This window comes from Xiphias gladius, chromosome 16, assembly GCF_016859285.1.
Source record: "Xiphias gladius isolate SHS-SW01 ecotype Sanya breed wild chromosome 16, ASM1685928v1, whole genome shotgun sequence".
Lineage (NCBI taxonomy): Eukaryota > Metazoa > Chordata > Actinopteri > Istiophoriformes > Xiphiidae > Xiphias > Xiphias gladius.
Genome location: NC_053415.1, coordinates 15,544,726 through 15,563,017, shown reverse-complemented (window position 1 = coordinate 15,563,017; position 18,292 = coordinate 15,544,726). Strand labels below are relative to the sequence as shown.

At 39.7% G+C, this 18,292-nt stretch overlaps 1 protein-coding gene across 8 annotated transcripts in view; it reads left to right on the top strand.

Moving 5' to 3' along the window:
* zmp:0000001200 (dedicator of cytokinesis protein 9) overlaps positions 1–18,292 on the top strand; it is an 83,951-nt gene that overhangs the window by 45,173 nt on the left and 20,486 nt on the right. For all 8 annotated transcript variants that reach the window (XM_040148358.1, XM_040148359.1, XM_040148360.1 and 5 more), the window contains exons 4-22: positions 1,862–1,944; positions 3,284–3,353; positions 5,430–5,525; positions 6,352–6,486; positions 10,138–10,312; positions 11,689–11,741; positions 12,873–12,947; positions 13,052–13,192; positions 14,059–14,271; positions 14,434–14,556; positions 15,106–15,188; positions 16,043–16,165; positions 16,402–16,481; positions 16,609–16,796; positions 17,034–17,099; positions 17,193–17,285; positions 17,418–17,541; positions 17,734–17,852; positions 18,048–18,134. In XM_040148358.1, the coding sequence (XP_040004292.1) occupies positions 1,862–1,944; positions 3,284–3,353; positions 5,430–5,525; positions 6,352–6,486; positions 10,138–10,312; positions 11,689–11,741; positions 12,873–12,947; positions 13,052–13,192; positions 14,059–14,271; positions 14,434–14,556; positions 15,106–15,188; positions 16,043–16,165; positions 16,402–16,481; positions 16,609–16,796; positions 17,034–17,099; positions 17,193–17,285; positions 17,418–17,541; positions 17,734–17,852; positions 18,048–18,134 (2,127 nt within the window). The remainder of the gene's footprint in view (positions 1–1,861; positions 1,945–3,283; positions 3,354–5,429; positions 5,526–6,351; positions 6,487–10,137; positions 10,313–11,688; positions 11,742–12,872; positions 12,948–13,051; positions 13,193–14,058; positions 14,272–14,433; positions 14,557–15,105; positions 15,189–16,042; positions 16,166–16,401; positions 16,482–16,608; positions 16,797–17,033; positions 17,100–17,192; positions 17,286–17,417; positions 17,542–17,733; positions 17,853–18,047; positions 18,135–18,292) is intronic.

Here is an 18,292-nt window from a genome sequence, read left to right as displayed (position 1 = left end):
CGTGCAGGTCGGCATTAACACTAAAAAAGACACATTAAACACACACAAATACGTTTATGTACAAGACATCGAGTAAAAGCTTTAAGCACTAGAACTAACAGCACAAATGTCGACAGTCTATTTAATCACAGATCTTAGTCTGGTACAAGAGGTTAGAAAGTGGTAAGGAAAGTATGTCACGTGCAAGTACACCACACAGGCACATCGCGTCAGATAGTGACACTGATGTGACTCATTACCCAATTTGTCACCAAATATTGGCTGTAAAGTATATAGCACATCACAGCAAATTGAGAAACCTCTTTATTTCATGAGTCCAGCAAAACGGAGCATCTATCTCACTTTGTGTAGCCTGTAGAAACTGATGTGTAAATGGTAAATGGGCTCATTAAGGCTCATTACACGAGGCATCTGGACTATTTGTACTGTATTTCCTCGTTAATATCCATTTTATAACTCAGGGGACTACGAAATGATAAAGTGCAACTAATTTCTACAATCCACCAGTTTATCAAACTTCTGGTTATTTTCTCTCAGCTTTGGTTTATAGAGCCTGTCAGTCTGTGGTGAGTCAAATGAGTCTACTATCAAATGGTTCAGCTACAGTTCATATCACACAGAAGTGCCTAAGAGGTGTTTGTTTGGTAATTGAATTGCAGTGGAGCTGGAAAATGTTTAATATTTCCAGTTGGTGCTGTTAAAATGGTGAATTATGACTATGAGAGGGGAAATGTATTTTCGTCTAACCAGCACAATAGTTTAACATCCGGCCCATACACACTGCTCTTACTGTCTTCTTAAGCCAGAGACCAACTGGCTACTGACAGTTCACCTTCCAGGTCCAGAGGTCAGTGTTTGGGGAGCCTCTGTCTGAAGTCAGAGAGATACAAAAACCCCCGGCCAAGTGTTGTGTGACATCACCAGGACAGCTGTGGAGATTAGCCCAGCGAGAGCCTCTCTGTTTCCGATCGCTCTCCTGATCAGGTTGCATTTCATCTCCCTGTCAGGGCAGTTCTTGTAAAAGGCACGTATTTCTGTAGAACAGATACCAATGAGCTGCTCCTATCGCTGACTCTAACAATGAACAGATGTCTCCTTTCCAAGTTAAGGGGGAGAGAGATACACTTCCCAGTTTGTGTTGGTGGATGGATAGACTGAGGTCACTGTACAGTATACTCCTTTTTCCTTAAGGATTTCACTGCATAGAGGCTTTCATTTCTGCGCAAAACAAATATTTTTTGGGGACTGTGTTTTCCTTGGATTCATTTAAAAAAAACAAAAAACTGTTAGTAAATGCTCAATGTCCTGTATGCCACATCAGAGCGTGTTTGCTGGACTTGTGGGGTACTACTGGATACATAAAAAAGTTGTATAAAGCCTTTTTTCACCACAGAGGGAGATGCGCAAAATCTGATAAATTGTCAGCAGTGATGTCGCTTGAGTCAGTGCTTGTTGGGTCTGAAGACTACAAGTTTGAAAATGAATACAATCTCAGGGCGTGGGGTTAATAGAAATGAGTTTACCAGACCTTTCTAGCCTGTTCCCTATGTCTGTTTAAGACGAGGAGCAGGCTAAGAGCTAGTAGCATTGTGGGTAATGTAGGCACCAGATTTTGACCAGGCAGAAGAGTGCATGGAACAAAAAAGGCGATATCTCTGGTCCATCATCAGTCTGACAATGTTATACCGAAGGAGTACAATGGTAAATCAGTGGCGTACTCTTTTAAAGGTGTAAGTACGCTTCAGTCGAAGTGCTTGTCAGATGGTCGCACAGCGTCTGAACAACACAACCCTGAAGGACTAGTTTACTGTGCTGACAGTGTTATAGTGGCTTGTAATTCATTTCCATTGTGTCTTCTCAGTGCATCAAGACCTACAAGTCTGACTGGCATGTCGTCAACTACAAGTATGAAGACTATTCTGGAGACTTTCGACAGCTTCCACAGTAAGTATGTAGTTAAAAACCTCAGCTCTACTGTACTCTATATTCACAGAGGTAAAGTGGTCCTGTGCCAAGACATTCTTATGATAGGCAAGTAACAACAGCTACTCAACATGATACATGGATGCCAGAGATTTTAAACTAAAACACACAGTGCGCACACAATCACACACAGTTTGATCTTCTTGTTTCCTGCTCATGACACAGTGTTGTCGTGACTTATTTACAAGGAAAGGGGAAACACGGCAGAAAAATAATTCTTATTTCCTCACAACAAAAGAGTGTTTCCTTTTTGTATGGTGCACTGGATAATTCCTGACTGCAGCCAGAGTGGAAAGCACCTCATTGTCCAGAGATTGTGTCATCAGCTCCTGCCTCTTCTCTGGAGAACAGAAGAAGATCTATTTTACTGACAGTATGTCAGAATATGAGATGACCATGGCCTTGACCGTATTACTGCTGCCAACTGTTCTGTCACTTTAGTGAATCAGGGGAAGTTAAAACAAAACACTGTGACGTGGATCGCCTGTTTAAAAACTTCACACTATTTTCAGTAAAAGGGTTTTTTACCTTTGGCACATTTTCATTTTCCAGCAGGCAGCAAACACCTTAACATGTTTCCATGAGCAGTCAAGGGCTGCTTTTCACCACTCCTGGAATTTACGTTTAACTTGATGGCACCTTTTTCTGACTGTCTTGAGACAGCTGCAAATATGCAAAATTACTTACAAAAATTGACAAAAACATAAGGAAAAAACACATAATCTCAGTCACACCACTTCAGACCACATGTGCTAGAAAGATTTGAAGACTGAAGACAAATCAAAGCAAGTTTAACTCAAACTCCCAAGAATATCAATGACACTCAGCACTGATCAAGTAACTTACCCCATTAAAAGTAAAGTTTATTAGCATTGAAATGTACCTAAATAACAAATGTAACTGTGTTTATTGTGGAAAAAGTATCTCTTTTAAAGTGTCCTAAGTTTAAATACATTAAATATGGTGAGGTAGTTTACATTACAGAATGCTTCGTATTATATGGGCTTGTATGTTTAACATGTAAAATCTTAATCTTCTAAGTAAATAGCAGCTACAGCCACAAGATAAAAGTGTTGGAGCTAATAATGACCATATTTTCTTTTAAAATGTAGGAGAATGAAATTGAAAGATGCAGATATTAAAGTGTTAGTACGTCAAAATTATGCAACCATAGTGGAGGACTTAGTTACCCCCACCTGTGGTAATCTGTAGTAGTTTGTTATGAAGTTACATGTTATTTTCTGATCTCGTTAACCTGTACCGTAGGTGCCTGTTAATGTGCATTGTCATATTTTTACAGCAAAGTTTCCCGGCCTGATAAACTGGCTGTCCATGTATTCGAAGTGGATGAGGAAGTTGACAAAGATGAGGTGAGTTTACATCCTACTTCCTGGTCAAAAGACTTTAACAGAGTGAAGTACTATTACTGATTTTTTTGGGGGGATTTTTTTTAATCTTTTAGATGCCAAAAAATCACTTAGTAACTTAATCAACTATGTGCAAGTTTATCATGTAAAATTGAGTTATCTTGTTTCTAGTTGCTGTTTCTACTCAGGATTATATCAACCTTGCCCAGAATAGACCACATGCTGCTAAATATGTCTTATCCCACTAATCAGTCTTGCCTTTCTTGTTTTATTATAGTTGTTAAAGAGATGAAAGGCAGTTTTGTGTGTAATAGCTGATTTTAATGGAAAGAATTAACTGTAATTAGACTTAAAAAATTTTTCTGGCGCAGCATGTCTTTTTTACACAGTGAAATTTTCAAGGCTGCTCTGCAACATTTGGATTTTTCTCACCGTCAGCTTATTCATGTATGCCAGGGTGGGTTTGTATTCTTGCACAGATTAAATGAGTATTTGTTGTCATGCTGCCTCAAAGGCTGTATGATGATGATCCTGACCTTCTCTCTTCACATGATATGTGAAAGTGCGCCTCCTATAGACAACAAAACATCCTTCAGCATTAGCTGAGATGCACTGTTTGCATGCATGCAGGACCTTTTAGGGTATTTAGAAAACAGCACTACAAAGTGTCTCTTTTCCCTTTGACTGCATGTTAGTTTATGCAGCTGTAATTGAGGGAAATGCGTTCTTCAGACTAAAGCTGTGTCAGGTTGTCACGGGTCAGGGTCTGTCCTGCTCAGCCTCACAGTCAACTTTACCTCTTACGGGACAGGAGGGGCAAGACTTAAACAAAGCTAATGACAAGATCCAAATTAACCTTAATCCAACTCTTACTTCTCTCTGTCTGGCCTCCATCCCTCTACAGCAACCGATACAGGGAGGTTGCTTTTGCAGATCAAAGAAAAGGATTTTAACTCTTCCCCTAAAATCCCCAGAATATGTATTTTTTTAAATAATTGCATGTTTTTGGGCCACATCTAACATTCGGTTCATCTGCTCTTTGTCTGACTTTAGTTCCGTCCTGCAACTATTTGGTTTGCTTTTTTTTTTCTTTTTTCTTTTTTTTACCTCTCCCTGACAAAGTTGGAGTTTGAGCAAACTGGAGTTCACATAGAATGAACTCAGTGATTTCTCTGCCTCTTTGGGGACTGGTGAATGTTGTCTAGACATTGACGAGGAGAATCAGTCACTGAACCTTTCCAGATGCTTTTGAGATCACTCCACAAGGCACATTCAATATATTATAGATTCTTGCCAGCACTTTTAAAACCCCCTTTTGCTTTATTAGCCTGGGAGAGAAGAAGAAGAAGTGATGCTGGACCAGGATGATGGCATCTTGAAAGGCCATTCACTGTTATAGTTGTGCAAAATTGTTAGAGATACAGTTCTTCACTATAGTCCTTCAAAGCCGGGAAGTCTAACTGCCAGTGACACGTTTTTCTGTTCATGCAGGGCTGATCTAAACCAGGCCAGGGCTGCAGAAATTGTCCCCATCTCTTCTTCCTTCGTCACTGTCCTAATTGGTTTATTTTTGGTGGATCATGGTAGCCTGGTTATATGTGAAAAACATGATCTCACGCTTACTCACCTTAGAAGTGTGACTTGATCGGGTCCATGTGTCATGGATCTGCCGTGAAGACCGAGATATTTATATGGGTTCACAGTCACAGTTTGTTTTTATGTTCCCCTGCCTGTTTGTTTGGACTGAGAGAGACCTACATCATGTTTGGCTCTATGTCATCTCAAACCACAAGTTCAAAGGTTTTCCTGCACAGTAACGAAAGGTTTTGGCAGGCTGTGTTAAAGGCATTGCTGATACAATATTATGGTGAATCTTCTTAACACAAAATCTAGCAGTGGTTCGAAATCTATTGGGATGTTTTGGCATGTTGAAAACAGGTGACATGATCTTGACAGGAGTAATTTTTCCCATTATTTGCCATGCATTCTCACATGATGTGCTGAGATTTTTTTTCCTTGCAGTACATACAGGATGGATGTGTTTTATACCGTCTGATCTTGTGCCTTTGTCTCTCGCAGGATACGGCCTCCCTGGGATCCCAGAAAGGCGGGATCACCAAACATGGCTGGCTATATAAAGGCAACATGAACAGTGCCATCAGCGTCACCATGAAGGTGAGACAGTGGTGATGGCCACATTAAGCGCTGTAATGATGAGTCAGTTTATCCATTAATCTATTGAAAGAAGTTTATTGGTAAATATTTTGATGATTGATTAGTCATTTGAGTCTCTTTTTAAGCAAAAATGCCAAACATTCCTTTATCCAAGCTTTTCAGATATGATGATTTGCTGCTTTTCTGAGTTTTGTATGATAGCAAACAAAATACCTTTGGGTTTGGATTGTTAGGCAGACATGAATCAATATAAAGAAGTCATGTTGCACTCTGGAAACTTGCATGGGCATTTTTACAGTTTTCTTACATTTTACAGACAATATTATTAATTGATTAATTGAGAAACTAATTGATAGATTAATCTATATTGAGAATAAGTGCTATTTGTGGCCCTAAGCACAATAGTTTACATATTACCAAAAAAGTATAACGTATCAGATGTACATTGTGTGCCAGTTATGTAGTAATGATGAAAAATTGATGAAATGATGAAAAACACATACAGTCAAGGGAGTGTAGAGTTCTGTATTTAGCCTAATTTCATTTCTTTATTTTTATTTATTACAATTTAAGACATATTAAAATAGAAAAGAAAAAAAACAAGCAAACATCAGCAAGACGGGGGTTGGGGTGGGGGTGCATATGTCGTAGTCAGTTGTCCTTAATTTTGTTTAGATCCAGATATGCTAGCATTGTTGTCAGGGGAACCTAGTATTATACTGCATGTTGTTGAGGGTGTAGATGACTTCAAATTATTGTTGCTAAAACGTTGTATTTAGTTTTCCAATAATTGAAAGTTGAATATTATTTCTTCTTGTTGTTTCAGTCATTCAAGAGGAGGTATTTCCACCTAACCCAGCTTGGGGATGGCTCTTACAATTTAAACTTCTACAAGGATGAGAAAATCTCCAAAGAACCCAAAGGAACCATTTTCTTGGACTCCTGTATGGGTGTGGTTCAGGTACACTCTTAAATATTCCAGTCGTCTCTGGCCCAAAGGTAGTGATTGTTAAATGGCAATGACCCTGGATGACGCATTACCCGCTTTGCCAAACGGGATATCCCGGTTGGCGCCGTTGTAGGTAACACAGGGTGTAGCCAGGTCCCCAGTGGAAATTAAAATGCTCTTTACCAGGAATAAACTGGGAATATGGAAATACTCACTTCCTCTTCACAATTCCTGCCTCTATAAATGTATTTCCCAACATGCTGGCTAAAACATAAGCAATAAAAGGCAAAATGTCAACACAAATTGCTCTAACAATGATGGAGTGCTGCTGAAAAGTATCTGTGAGACTATCTCTTGTCCATTTCCCTGAAACCTGAGCTCTCTCCTCCCCAAGGTTATGCTTTACTGCTGACTCTCATCTGGTGAAACAAGGTGAATGCTGAGGTCTCACTTCTGTGCACTTTACAGCAGCCTCACAATCAATGCCACGTGCTAGTGTCTGAATGTAGGCCAAGACTCTCTGAGTGCACTATCGTCTGTCTGTCATCTCAGTAGATGGAAAGAACCTGATTTTTCCGACACCCAGCTGGCATTGATCAAGAATCATGAAGCTTGGGATAGGAAAGCCTAATTCCTATCATGTGCAGGAAGAGAGGGGCTCACTTGGTATTTGAAAGCTTTAAGATGTTTTATTGATGCAGATAATGGTGTCTGTGCTGTCCATAGAGTTCGCCGAACCTCTGCACCACCTGATTTTTTAACCCCAGATGTTCCCTCTTTCTCTCCCTGTTCTTCTATCTTTCAAATCAACAAACCATTACTTTAACCTCACTGTTTGTTTGTTTTTTTAAGAATCATAATTTATGCATTTTTCTTAAATAATTACAACCAAACAAGGTGGATATACTAATCAGAAATAAAAAAAAATGAAAATAAAATAAATTATATCAAAACTGTGTAGAAAATCAGAAAAAGTGTACATATACAGTACTGGATTGATGCTGTGATGACCAGTCTGCCACAGTTTAGGGGAATTCTGAACAGTGTAGGCCATGAGTCAGCAATTAGGTTCAACCATGGGTCAGTTTTGTTTGTTTTTTTCCAGAATTTGTCCACAGGGGGGCAACATAGTTTTATAGGCATGGTGGAGATGTAGTCCTATATGTTGTCTTAGGAGTATTTTATATTTCCTTTAAGAAGAAAACAGAGATTTAGAAGACTTGTTCTTTTAGGGTCGTGTCCAAGGGCAGATGTAAAGATTGCCATTAGCTGGTGAGTGCTAGCAGGGTTACAGTAGTTAATGTTACTGTGAACTCATTTACACATTGTACATCATGACTTGCTTCATTTATGGTTGAATGGAATTTGCTGTTGTTATTGTTGCCTTTAAACAATTATCTATTAGACTGTCACCTATTGTGTTTGAGACGCAAATCACCGATTATATTTGTTGTTAAAAGGTCATTTTTATTGGGATTTACACAAGCCTGTTATTTATACTGTTTCCTACAGTATATTTTTGAAAAGTTTTGCAAAGGTTTCAATGCAAACTACGAAAGGGAAAACTTCATCTTTCGTTGGGAGGCCAAATATTTTTATTGGAGGCCCAACCCTGGCTTAGGCTTTAATTGTCTACAACATCTAACGTCAAAACCAGAGCCTGACCGAAGCTGGATCCTGCGTAGACACATTGCATGCTCAAACATAGTTGATGAGGATGAGTCAAATTTGTTCTCCAGAGAACTGGAACCAAAACATGCACTGGACAGGATGTCCCACAGCCAAAAAACAAACCTGTCAAATGACAATGTCTGGTCATTTAAATTTTATACATTTCCAAAAAGCCCACCAAATTTTAAGGGTTAACTCATACGCAGTGAGGTAACCTTTAAAAATTCCTTAACTGTTAAGTTTTACCCATTAAACCATTACAGATTTTAGATTTTTTTTTTTTTTTTAATGTCCTTGGCTCATATCGCATTATGTGATGCTTTTATATAATCCAGACCAGTGTTGTGCACCATTCGACTGCTATGTTTTAAGAATGTGTTGTGACTTGGCTGATTATACATTGATTATGATACAAAGCCTTTACTTTCGTGAATCATCCATTTTGTGTTAACAAGCCTACTGCTAAATGTCACAAAAGTCATTCAACAGCATTGCCCAACCCCTGGTATACTGTGTGTGTGTGTGTGTGTGTGGGGGGGGGGTTGTTGCAAGGTATTACTTTAAACCAACCCGCAGAAACTGCTCTATGAGCAGAGTTGCAGACATTTAACTCTGCAGCTGTAATGGCATGTGGAGTGACATCATACTGGGCCTCAAGCTGCTCTTGTGCTTTGTTAAGATGCCAACATAGTGTACTCAAACATCCAGAGCATTGTCACATGTTAATTAAGTGACCACTAGTCCCTGTAGGTTAACAAGGATCAAAAGGGCTTAAAAATGTAAACTGGCCTAATATTTTCTCTTCTCTTCACACTCACTGTCTGAAGTAAGAGTACAGATACTAAGTTATTAAAAAATAGCTTTGGGAGGGTTGTCCACTAATTTCCCCGTGGATTTGTTCGCCGTGTTGTCTAGAAAATAGAAACTGGACCTCCTATGATTAAGTCTGTTTATCAAGACTTATCAGGGGTTTTATTTCTGTCCTAAACACCCCTCTCCCTGTTTACTCAGCCAGCCTGCAGATAATGACTCTCCCTCCTGATCACTCCCACTCTGCTGTTTCAACACTGCAGGCAATCCACAGTGATAACCACCGCTCAGCAATCCCTTCACTGCTGACAATAATGAGATGGCTTTGCTTTTCAAAATAATGCTTGGGTATTTTATTTGAACGTACAGACAGAGTTGAAGCAGCAGCTGTGTGTCGTGGACAAGCTGCAGCTCATTCAGCACCCACAGATTCTGAATGGGCTGAAAGCCCAAATGGGGCAGTGACATTGCTCTTCCTGGCTGTTTGGAGGTCATAGTTCACCTCTACCGATCCAGCTCATTTTCTGTTGACTTCACTTAGTATCACACTTTAGAGAGTCTCTGCTGTGGTCCTGGCAGAGCTGGAGGCTTTGGTACACAGGTGGAAATTCTCTGTCCCTCCCATACTCACCTTGTCCTATTGTTTTCTGTGGCAGTTACATTAAATCTTCCCAAAACAGTGACTCGCACTCTGTATATTTTTGTAGCTAAATAGTGTCAGTTTTAGGCCCTTATTTTGTAATTGAATATTGGTTTTGCATATACATCCAAGTTTTTGCAGGTTCAAACAGCAAAATAGAAGGACATGAGGATGAGGGCGGAATAAAAGTGAAGCAAGTCATGATTTAAATCATAAAACTAAACATCAGATGCCTTCTGGTGAGCTGGCAATGGTCCAGTGTTAGTTTTGGAGAGAAAGATAAAACATTCCTTTTGCCCTGCCATCTCCACAGTTGGGTTTTTGATATTTAAATTTGAAGAACTAAACTCACTCAGTCAGTCAGTCTTTCATATCAGATACAACACACTTGGCAAATAATCATAAACTTGAATCTCCCCCTTTTTCAATAACAAAAAGTCTCAGGTCTAACTTTTTGTTTTGTACTCTTGAATAAATGTTTCTATCTTCAGAGTTTGCCCCCGCTCCCTCTCTAATAACCTCCTCATGCACTGTCTCTGCAGAACAACAAGGTTCGGAGGTTTGCTTTCGAGCTGAAGATGCAGGATAAGAGCACATACCTGCTGGCTGCAGACAGTGAAGGAGAGATGGAGGATTGGATCAACACACTCAACAAGATCCTGCACAGCAGCTTTGAGATTGCCATGCAGGAAAAGAGGAATGGAGACATTCATGATGGTGTGTGAGTTTGTCTGTCTGTGTCCATATTTTCCCGGCGCCTGAAGGATACACAAATATGAAATGGAATATTATTTTGTGTTAGTCCTGTCACAATATTGTTTTACTTCTTTAAAAGAAATAATTTATTTTCTTGTAATAATACCCACGATTTAATCAATAAATCTTTGGCAGACTTAAGTATGTCAGACAAAAGCCATTTTTGTATGGTCACAATGGCCAAATTATGTAACTAATACTAGTGTTATGCTAGATAAGTATTATATAAGAATAAGTGTTAAATTCGCTTCTTAAAGTTGTCTGTTATAGTCCAGACAACATGATCTGTACTGTATTTACTTTTTAAAATGTGTAGAGCAACAATTAATCAATAAGTCAAACACCCAAAAATTAATCTGCAATTATTTTGATAATTAAGAAAAAACATGGTTCCAGCTTCCTTAATTAAATATTTTCTGGTGTCCGTCTTCTATGATCTTAAACTGAATACCTTCGGGTTTTGGACAGTGGTCTGACAAAACTAGGCATTTGGAGACATCACCTTGGGCTTTGGGAAATTGTGATGGACATTTTTCACTGTTGTCTGACATTTTATAACCCAAACAATTAATGGAGAAAAACGTTCACAGAATAATCAATAATGAAAGTCATTTGTTGCAGCCCTAAAAGTTTGATAAACCTTTCATATACCAGTATATAACTTTAGCCTGGATTTGCAATGTTTGAAGTATTTCATCAATATATGTGATTATAGAAGCAACAGTGTTGCTGTTATGTAAGCTAGGTTCCTAAGATGTAGAATACCCTCAGTTATTGTATCTATAATAATAATTAACCATACTTGAAGATCCAGTAAATCCGATCATGGCTATCTAGTTATTTATTCTAGGATACTCTATGTACCTGAGGATGTTTTTTAATGATACATTGTTCATTCACAACAACGTCTACTCACAGTTCGCTCTTCCTTCTTCCTGGTTCTCTACATGTAGTCTGATGTGATGCTGGACCACCCACGCTTTTAATACTCACCTCCTGTCTCATAGGAGGCTTAGCCATGGAGGAAAGACACTGAATGCCTCTGCAGAAAAGGCTCCTCTAATCTTCCTAACTCCTCTGCTTTTATTAATCACGCTGTGCATGAGAGGAAAAAAAAAGCAATTCTGCTTGAGAAGATCTGGGAGAGTTCTTAAAATATGCCACTGAAACCTGCAGTATCTCCCCCTCAATCCTGACTGATTCCTGCACAGTTGAATTATTGTTTACTGAACTTTCACATGTCATAAAGAGATTAAGGAGGTTTTACAACACAAGGTGGTTTAGTTATGCTCTAGTTCTTTGGCCTGGATCCAGTGATTTCTTGTATTTTCTTTTAGATGATGATCTTGGAAAGTCAGACAGTTCCTCTGGCAGCATGGACAGCTTTCAGGTAGGTCCTACTTTCTCCGCTGGATACTCACACATTCGGTACATCATCACATAGAGTTGAACAACTAAATCTCTGTTCCTCACTCCTAAATCTCCTTTCTTCATTGAGGCTTTAAGGAAGACGGCCTCCTTGCCACAAACATGTGGCTCTAATTTGGGTTTAAGAGTCACTGGTTACACACCTAATTTGTCATTCACTCATTCGTTTCTGTAGATCTGACCTGAAATGAAACACAGATCTGTTTCCATTTGATTAACTAAAACTTCTCAATAATTTCCACAGTATGACTATTTATTCAGAATATTATTTGGGTTTCATCCAAAAACCATCCCTGGCAATTAAACATACAGTGAAAGCATTTAGACCCCTTTTGTTTCACATCTTATGTTGCAGCCTTATGCTAAAATTACTTAAATTATTTTCCCCTCATCAATTTACACTCAATACCCAGTAATGGCAGAGCGAAAACAGAAGTTTAGACATTTTTAATCGTGGAAAAATGATTTTTTTTAATTTTTTTATTTTTAATTTTTTTTATTTTACCATAAGGCTGAGCTTGACGGGGTCTGAATACTTTCTGAATGCAGTGTGTGAGTTCTAAACATACAACCAACAACATCCAATGTAAGAGTAAGTAAGATGTTCAGTTGTGGAAAAAGCTGACACTTGCTTTGACATAATGACACCTGTATCAAGAGTTTTAATATAAATTGAAAATTGAAACTGATAGATGGAATCTGTGTTTCTTAAATTACTTACAAACTGATGACTTACAGGCTGTAGGGGTTGTTGTTTTTTCCCCCAAATGGATATCAAATGTTTTAGAAGAAATCTCTAAGCACTGAGTGGTACGCAATAGTAAAGCCATATGTGCATGGAAACTGGTGGTAACATTTAGCTGGAAAACAGCTTGACAGGTTACAGTGCGCAGAAATGTATGCTGGTACCACCTGACTCTCTACACTGATCCGTTAAAATATGAAGCCTTATTTCCAGACGGGCCCAAAAGACAAAAAAAAATGTCCTAATGATAAAACCAACTGAGTGTAAATCTCTAAGACAGTGCCTCTGGCATATCCAACGTTTTTTTGGTTTAAAAATCGATTTAGGAAATTCCTTTCTTCTCCTCAGAGCACTAGAGATATAGAGTCTTGGATGAGGAACGAGACCAGATTGAAGCTGTTCACCCTGGACCCTGACACACAGGTAATTAAATGTGAAGTACATTTAAGTTCACTTATTCCCAAGTTGTAATAAGATCCAACCTAATACTCCATAATGAAAGGTAATACTATCGTGCTGTCTTTTAGAAACTAGATTTCTCAGGTATAGAACCGGATGTGAAGCAGTTTGAAGAGAAGTTTGGCAAACGTGTTCTGGTGAACTGCAATGACCTCTCATTCAATCTGCAAAGCTGTGTGGCCGAGAACGAAGAAGGACCAACAACAAACGTAAGACTGATCTTTCTCTGGCCACAATAGTCTCTGAATAACAGATATATCATTATCTGCCTGACTAAAGACGGATGAGATGGTTTGTTCTAGCAGACCGGACGGACTCATTACTTGAGCTGCTGAAGGACTCCTGTCGGCATAGCAACCAGGCTACAGGCTCAGTAATGGCGAAAAATCTATATAATGGAGTCCGATGTCCTGTCGTCCCTCCCAGCAGAAACTGTCTATTAAAGACTAAACATGCTCTGTCTCCACAGAGACACTGACATGACACAGCCATGCAGAGCAGATACTGCGAAGTGTGTTCACCCAGCTCCCTCCACTGAAATTTAATTGGAATAGCTCCCTTTAGATACTGTATAAGAACTTTAAGATTAAATTTGTTTTTGTGGAAATGTATGTGGATGTTTTTATATTTATTTTACTAGTGTTTAATGAGATGACTGACATTTACAAAATGCACGACTTAAATAATATTTCCTTAGTTTTGTGTAGACGGGGAGCTAAATAACACTGTGCACACTGCCTGTATTGGTTACTCACTGTTTAAGATGGCGGAGTGAAATGTTGCACAACAGTCAGGTAGGCTAGTTAAGTAATGTATTAAATTTGCTGTGCTGAGCTCTGTTGTCCAAATATTGAAACTGTCACTAAAGTGGACTCTTATTGTACCCAAGTCCCTGAAGTAGTTGTAATGCAGTAGCTACAGTTAACAGCTAATGCCAAGAGTAACCAGCATTACACTACTTTATAATGGCCTGATGCAGACTGGTTGACAACATGTGATATGAAAAAAATGTACAATTCTAAATGATCATCAGAATCATCTGTCTAATACAGAGTTACTCCCGCTTCTTCCCTAGGTGGAGCCCTTCTATGTCACTCTCTCCCTGTTTGATATCCAGAATGGGAGGAAGATCTCCTCTGACTTCCACGTGGACTTAAACCACTCGTCCGTGAGGGGCATGGTGCCCAATACCGACAGCCAGTATATGAACGGGGGAGGGGACACTCACCCTGAGGGGCAACGGTTGGTCCATGGGGTGCCAGAGGCAGCCATGCAGTATCCCAGACAGGTGACTCATGTTGAAATAAACAAAAACTTTAAAAGTAACTAAAAGTAGTAGAAAAAACATGATGCTTGAGTTCTTCGCAGCTCGACAACAGCCCTTTGGTTTCGTGTTCAAATCTATTAACGCATATTTACATTTGTTCTAACATATCCATCGTTTCCACAGGGAGTGTTCTCAGTAACGTGCCCTCACCCGGATATCTTCCTGGTGGCTCGCATAGAGAAGGTGCTTCAGGGGGGAATCAACCACTGTGCCGAGCCGTACATGAAGAGTTCAGACTCCACCAAGGTACTGACCGACCTATGAACTTGCATCGCTAGCCTCCCCACACGGCAGTGTGTTTGCCCGGGCTCAGCAGATTCCACCAGATTACTCCACATTATACAGAGATAATCATCCTTGTTTTTAAGTGCTGACCAGCCGCACAGACACTCGACACAAGCATTGACTTTGGCTGTACAAATGTGATTGTGCACCCCGAAGGGACCGTGGTGGGTAGTAATAAGATTCAGGCAAGAAAAAAATTGAAATGTGCTCTGTCTTTGTGTGTGTGTGTGTGTGTGTGTGTGTGTGTGTGTGTGTGTGTGTGTGTGTGTGTGTGTGTGTGTGTGTGTGTGTGTGTGTGTGTGTGTGTGTGTGTGTGTGTGTACACTTGCACATTGGTTGAAGAACTGAGATGTATTGGGGTACCTGTGTGTCAGTTTTCGAGGGTGTGTGTGTGTGCCTGTGTTGAGACTTGCAAAATGCTGAATACTTGATGTTACAGTGCTGTAATTAATGAGACCCAGCTTGTGTGTGTGTCTGCATTGAAGCTCAAATAACGGTGTTTTCCACCAGGTGGCACAGAAGGTCCTGAAAAATGCCAAGCTGGCATGTAGCCGGTTAGGCCAGTACAGGATGCCTTTTGCCTGGGCAGCAAGGTACAATATCTTCTTTAACAAACGAGATTTTTACGTGTATGTTCTGTCAAGTCAGACACCAACTGTATACGGTGCAGCAGGAAGGACACAAGAGTGATTTAAATACAAATCCCAAATCACATATCATAATTACATATAATTAAACTTACATAGATAGAGAGTGAAGCAACGAGCAATGACTGAGAATGAAGTAATACCATTTCTTTGAGTTCTCTTCCAAACTAAAAGTTGGCATTATGCCACGATACACACTCATTATAATTCATTAATCCACATCTACCATTTTTTGCATACAATCCAAAGACTAACTCAAAAGTAACGGAGTTAACTATAAAGATCTATTAAATTAAATTTGTTAACTTTAGATGTAAAATCATTATATTCCGTATTCATTTATAATTTTTCTCAGTATAACTCTTTTCAATTACATCTGAACATCTCAGCTGTTAACAATTTTGATTATCAATTAATCTTTTAATTCATTCATCAAACAAAAAAGTATTTTGCAGATTTGACCTTCTCAAATGAATTTGCTGCTTTCTCTTTGTACATTTATTATAATTTTAACAAGCAATTTGAAGATGTGTCTCCGGGGTCTGAAAAACTGTGATGAGTTTTTTTTTTTTTTTACTCTTTTGTGACATCTTTTATTCACTAAACAATTACTTGGTTAATAAGGAAAAAAATAGGTCAACCAATTATGGAAATAATTGTTAGTTACAGCCCTAGTCTGTAAATTTCCTTTCTTTATCCAATGAAACATGAACTTCCAAAAACATTTGCTCATTCAAACAGGGACGTAAGTGTGTGCAGGACAAGAGAAATATTCCTGACTCCTGTTTTCTTTCTTGCAGGCCTTTGTTCAAAGATGCTTCAGGGACGCTTGACAAAAGTGCTCGCTTCTCAGCTCTGTACAGACAGGACAGCAACAAGCTGTCCAATGATGATATGCTCAAGCTGCTGGCTGATTTCAGAAAGTTAGTAAAAAGTACACTCTTTTATGAATAGTTTGAGTAGTCTTGCAGTTGTTCTGGAAAGGAAAATATGGAAAATATGTTCCTATAGGTTTTACTTAGAAAAATGCTGGTCAGTTTTGAAAATAAGATGTTTTCTCACATCTTTGAATGTGGCCATATACCATTTGTTCATGTCTTATACAGTGTTTGGTCGAGGATAGCAGAGGCTTAACTAGAGTTTATTTTCCTTTCCTCAGGCCAGAGAAGATGGCCAAGCTGCCTGTAATCCTAGGAAACCTTGATGTTACTATTGACAGCGTAGCCCCTGACTTGACAAGTAAGCCCTCTAAACTTACTCCACGCAGCCAGCATGAGAGATGAAAGCTGCTCCTGTTCGGGCCAGATCAGTCACGTTGTCTGCAGGCTGTTTATTTGGTCTCCCTCCCTCCTGCTTCTGTATATAGATTGTGTTACCTCATCCTACATTCCTGTGAAGCAGTTTGATGTCAGCGAGAAGGCCAACATCTTCTTTGAAGTGGAGGAGTTTGTGCCGTGCATAGCCAAATGTTCTCAGCCTTTCACCATCTACAACAATCACCTCTACGTCTACCCGAAGGACTTGAAGTACGACAGCCAAAAGTCATTTGCAAAGGTATCGCAAACTTTTGCTGCACAGTGTCATTATGTGATTCACACAGGAGCAGGAATTTAATTGTTTCGTTCCCAATATGTAGCATGAAAGTTTCCCTAATTACACAGTGAAATTGTGGACAGATTTTCCCGCAATTTTTTTCAGCAGAGACACTTTTCCTCTGCTCTGATGCCACAGCACTTTTTTTCTCGTAGTGTGGCTAACTGGGTCAACTTGGCTCGTTGTGTCTGTCCTCAGGCTAGAAACATAGCTGTCTGCATTGAGTTCAAGGACTCGGATGAAGAAGAGGCTGTGTCACTGAAGGTAAACTCACATGTGTCCTGGAAGTGCTCTGAAAATCCCCCAAAGGATAACCCCACCTGTCACAGGAACTAATCACCTATTGTTATTACACAGTGCATCTACGGTCGGCCTGGAGGACCCTTATTTACCAAAAATGCCTTTGCTTCAGTATTACATCACCAGCAAAACCCTGAATTTTATGATGAGGTAAGACAACCTGTGCCAGATGTCTTTAGAAATCCTCAGCGATGCGTGTCACGCACATAAGGCAGTATCACATGTTTTGCATTGGTCAGAAGAACCCGTGACTGAATGTTTATCTTTGCTCTTATCCATTAGTTCAAGATTGAGCTTCCAACCCAGCTCCATGAGAAACACCATCTGCTTTTCACCTTCTACCATGTCAGCTGTGATAGCAACAGCAAGGCCAGCACCAAAAAGAGAGACCTGGTTGAGACACAAGGTAAAACACTGCAATACTGAGTCCTCACATACAAAGACAGTTCAAACCCTCCTCATTTAAAATATCTGTGTATTCCATCCGGCTGCTGCACATACACATAGAGTTATCTCTCTCTGTGTTTGTCATTGATGCTACTGGCTTGAAGTATCAGACTGTCAGCTGACTATGTCCTCCCTCTGTCTCTGCTCTCAGTGGGTTACGCCTGGCTGCCCTTGCTGAAGGACGGCCGGGTGATCATGAATGAGAGTCAAATCCCTGTGGCCGCCAACCTGCCTGCTGGATACCTCAGCTGTCAGGAGGGGGCTGGCAAGGTAGAGTGCATCCTCAAGGTGTTAAACAGTGACGGCTTAGGCCTCATCTGCTCAGAGTTCAAGTGCTGTCCTCTCTGTTTTTATTTTTGAGCCTTTCTTTAGTGCAGTACATTTTTAAATATGTTGAGGAGAAAACAATACCTGCACATGCAACCCAAAAAATAATTTACATTACATAGTTACATTTTCTTACAGCATTCAGGTCCTGAAATCAAATGGGTGGACGGAGGCAAGCCTTTATTCAAGGTGTCCACTCACCTTGTGTCCACTATCTACACTCAGGTTAGTTTTTTTCTCTAGCTGAATGTAAGTGTTGTAAAGACTCTTGATTAATCTCGATTCTATTCAATCTGTGTTGTCACATCTGAACTTAGGCTGGGATTTTATTATAACCCGTGTGTGTGTGTGTGTGTGTGTGTGTGTGTGTGTGTGTGTGTGTG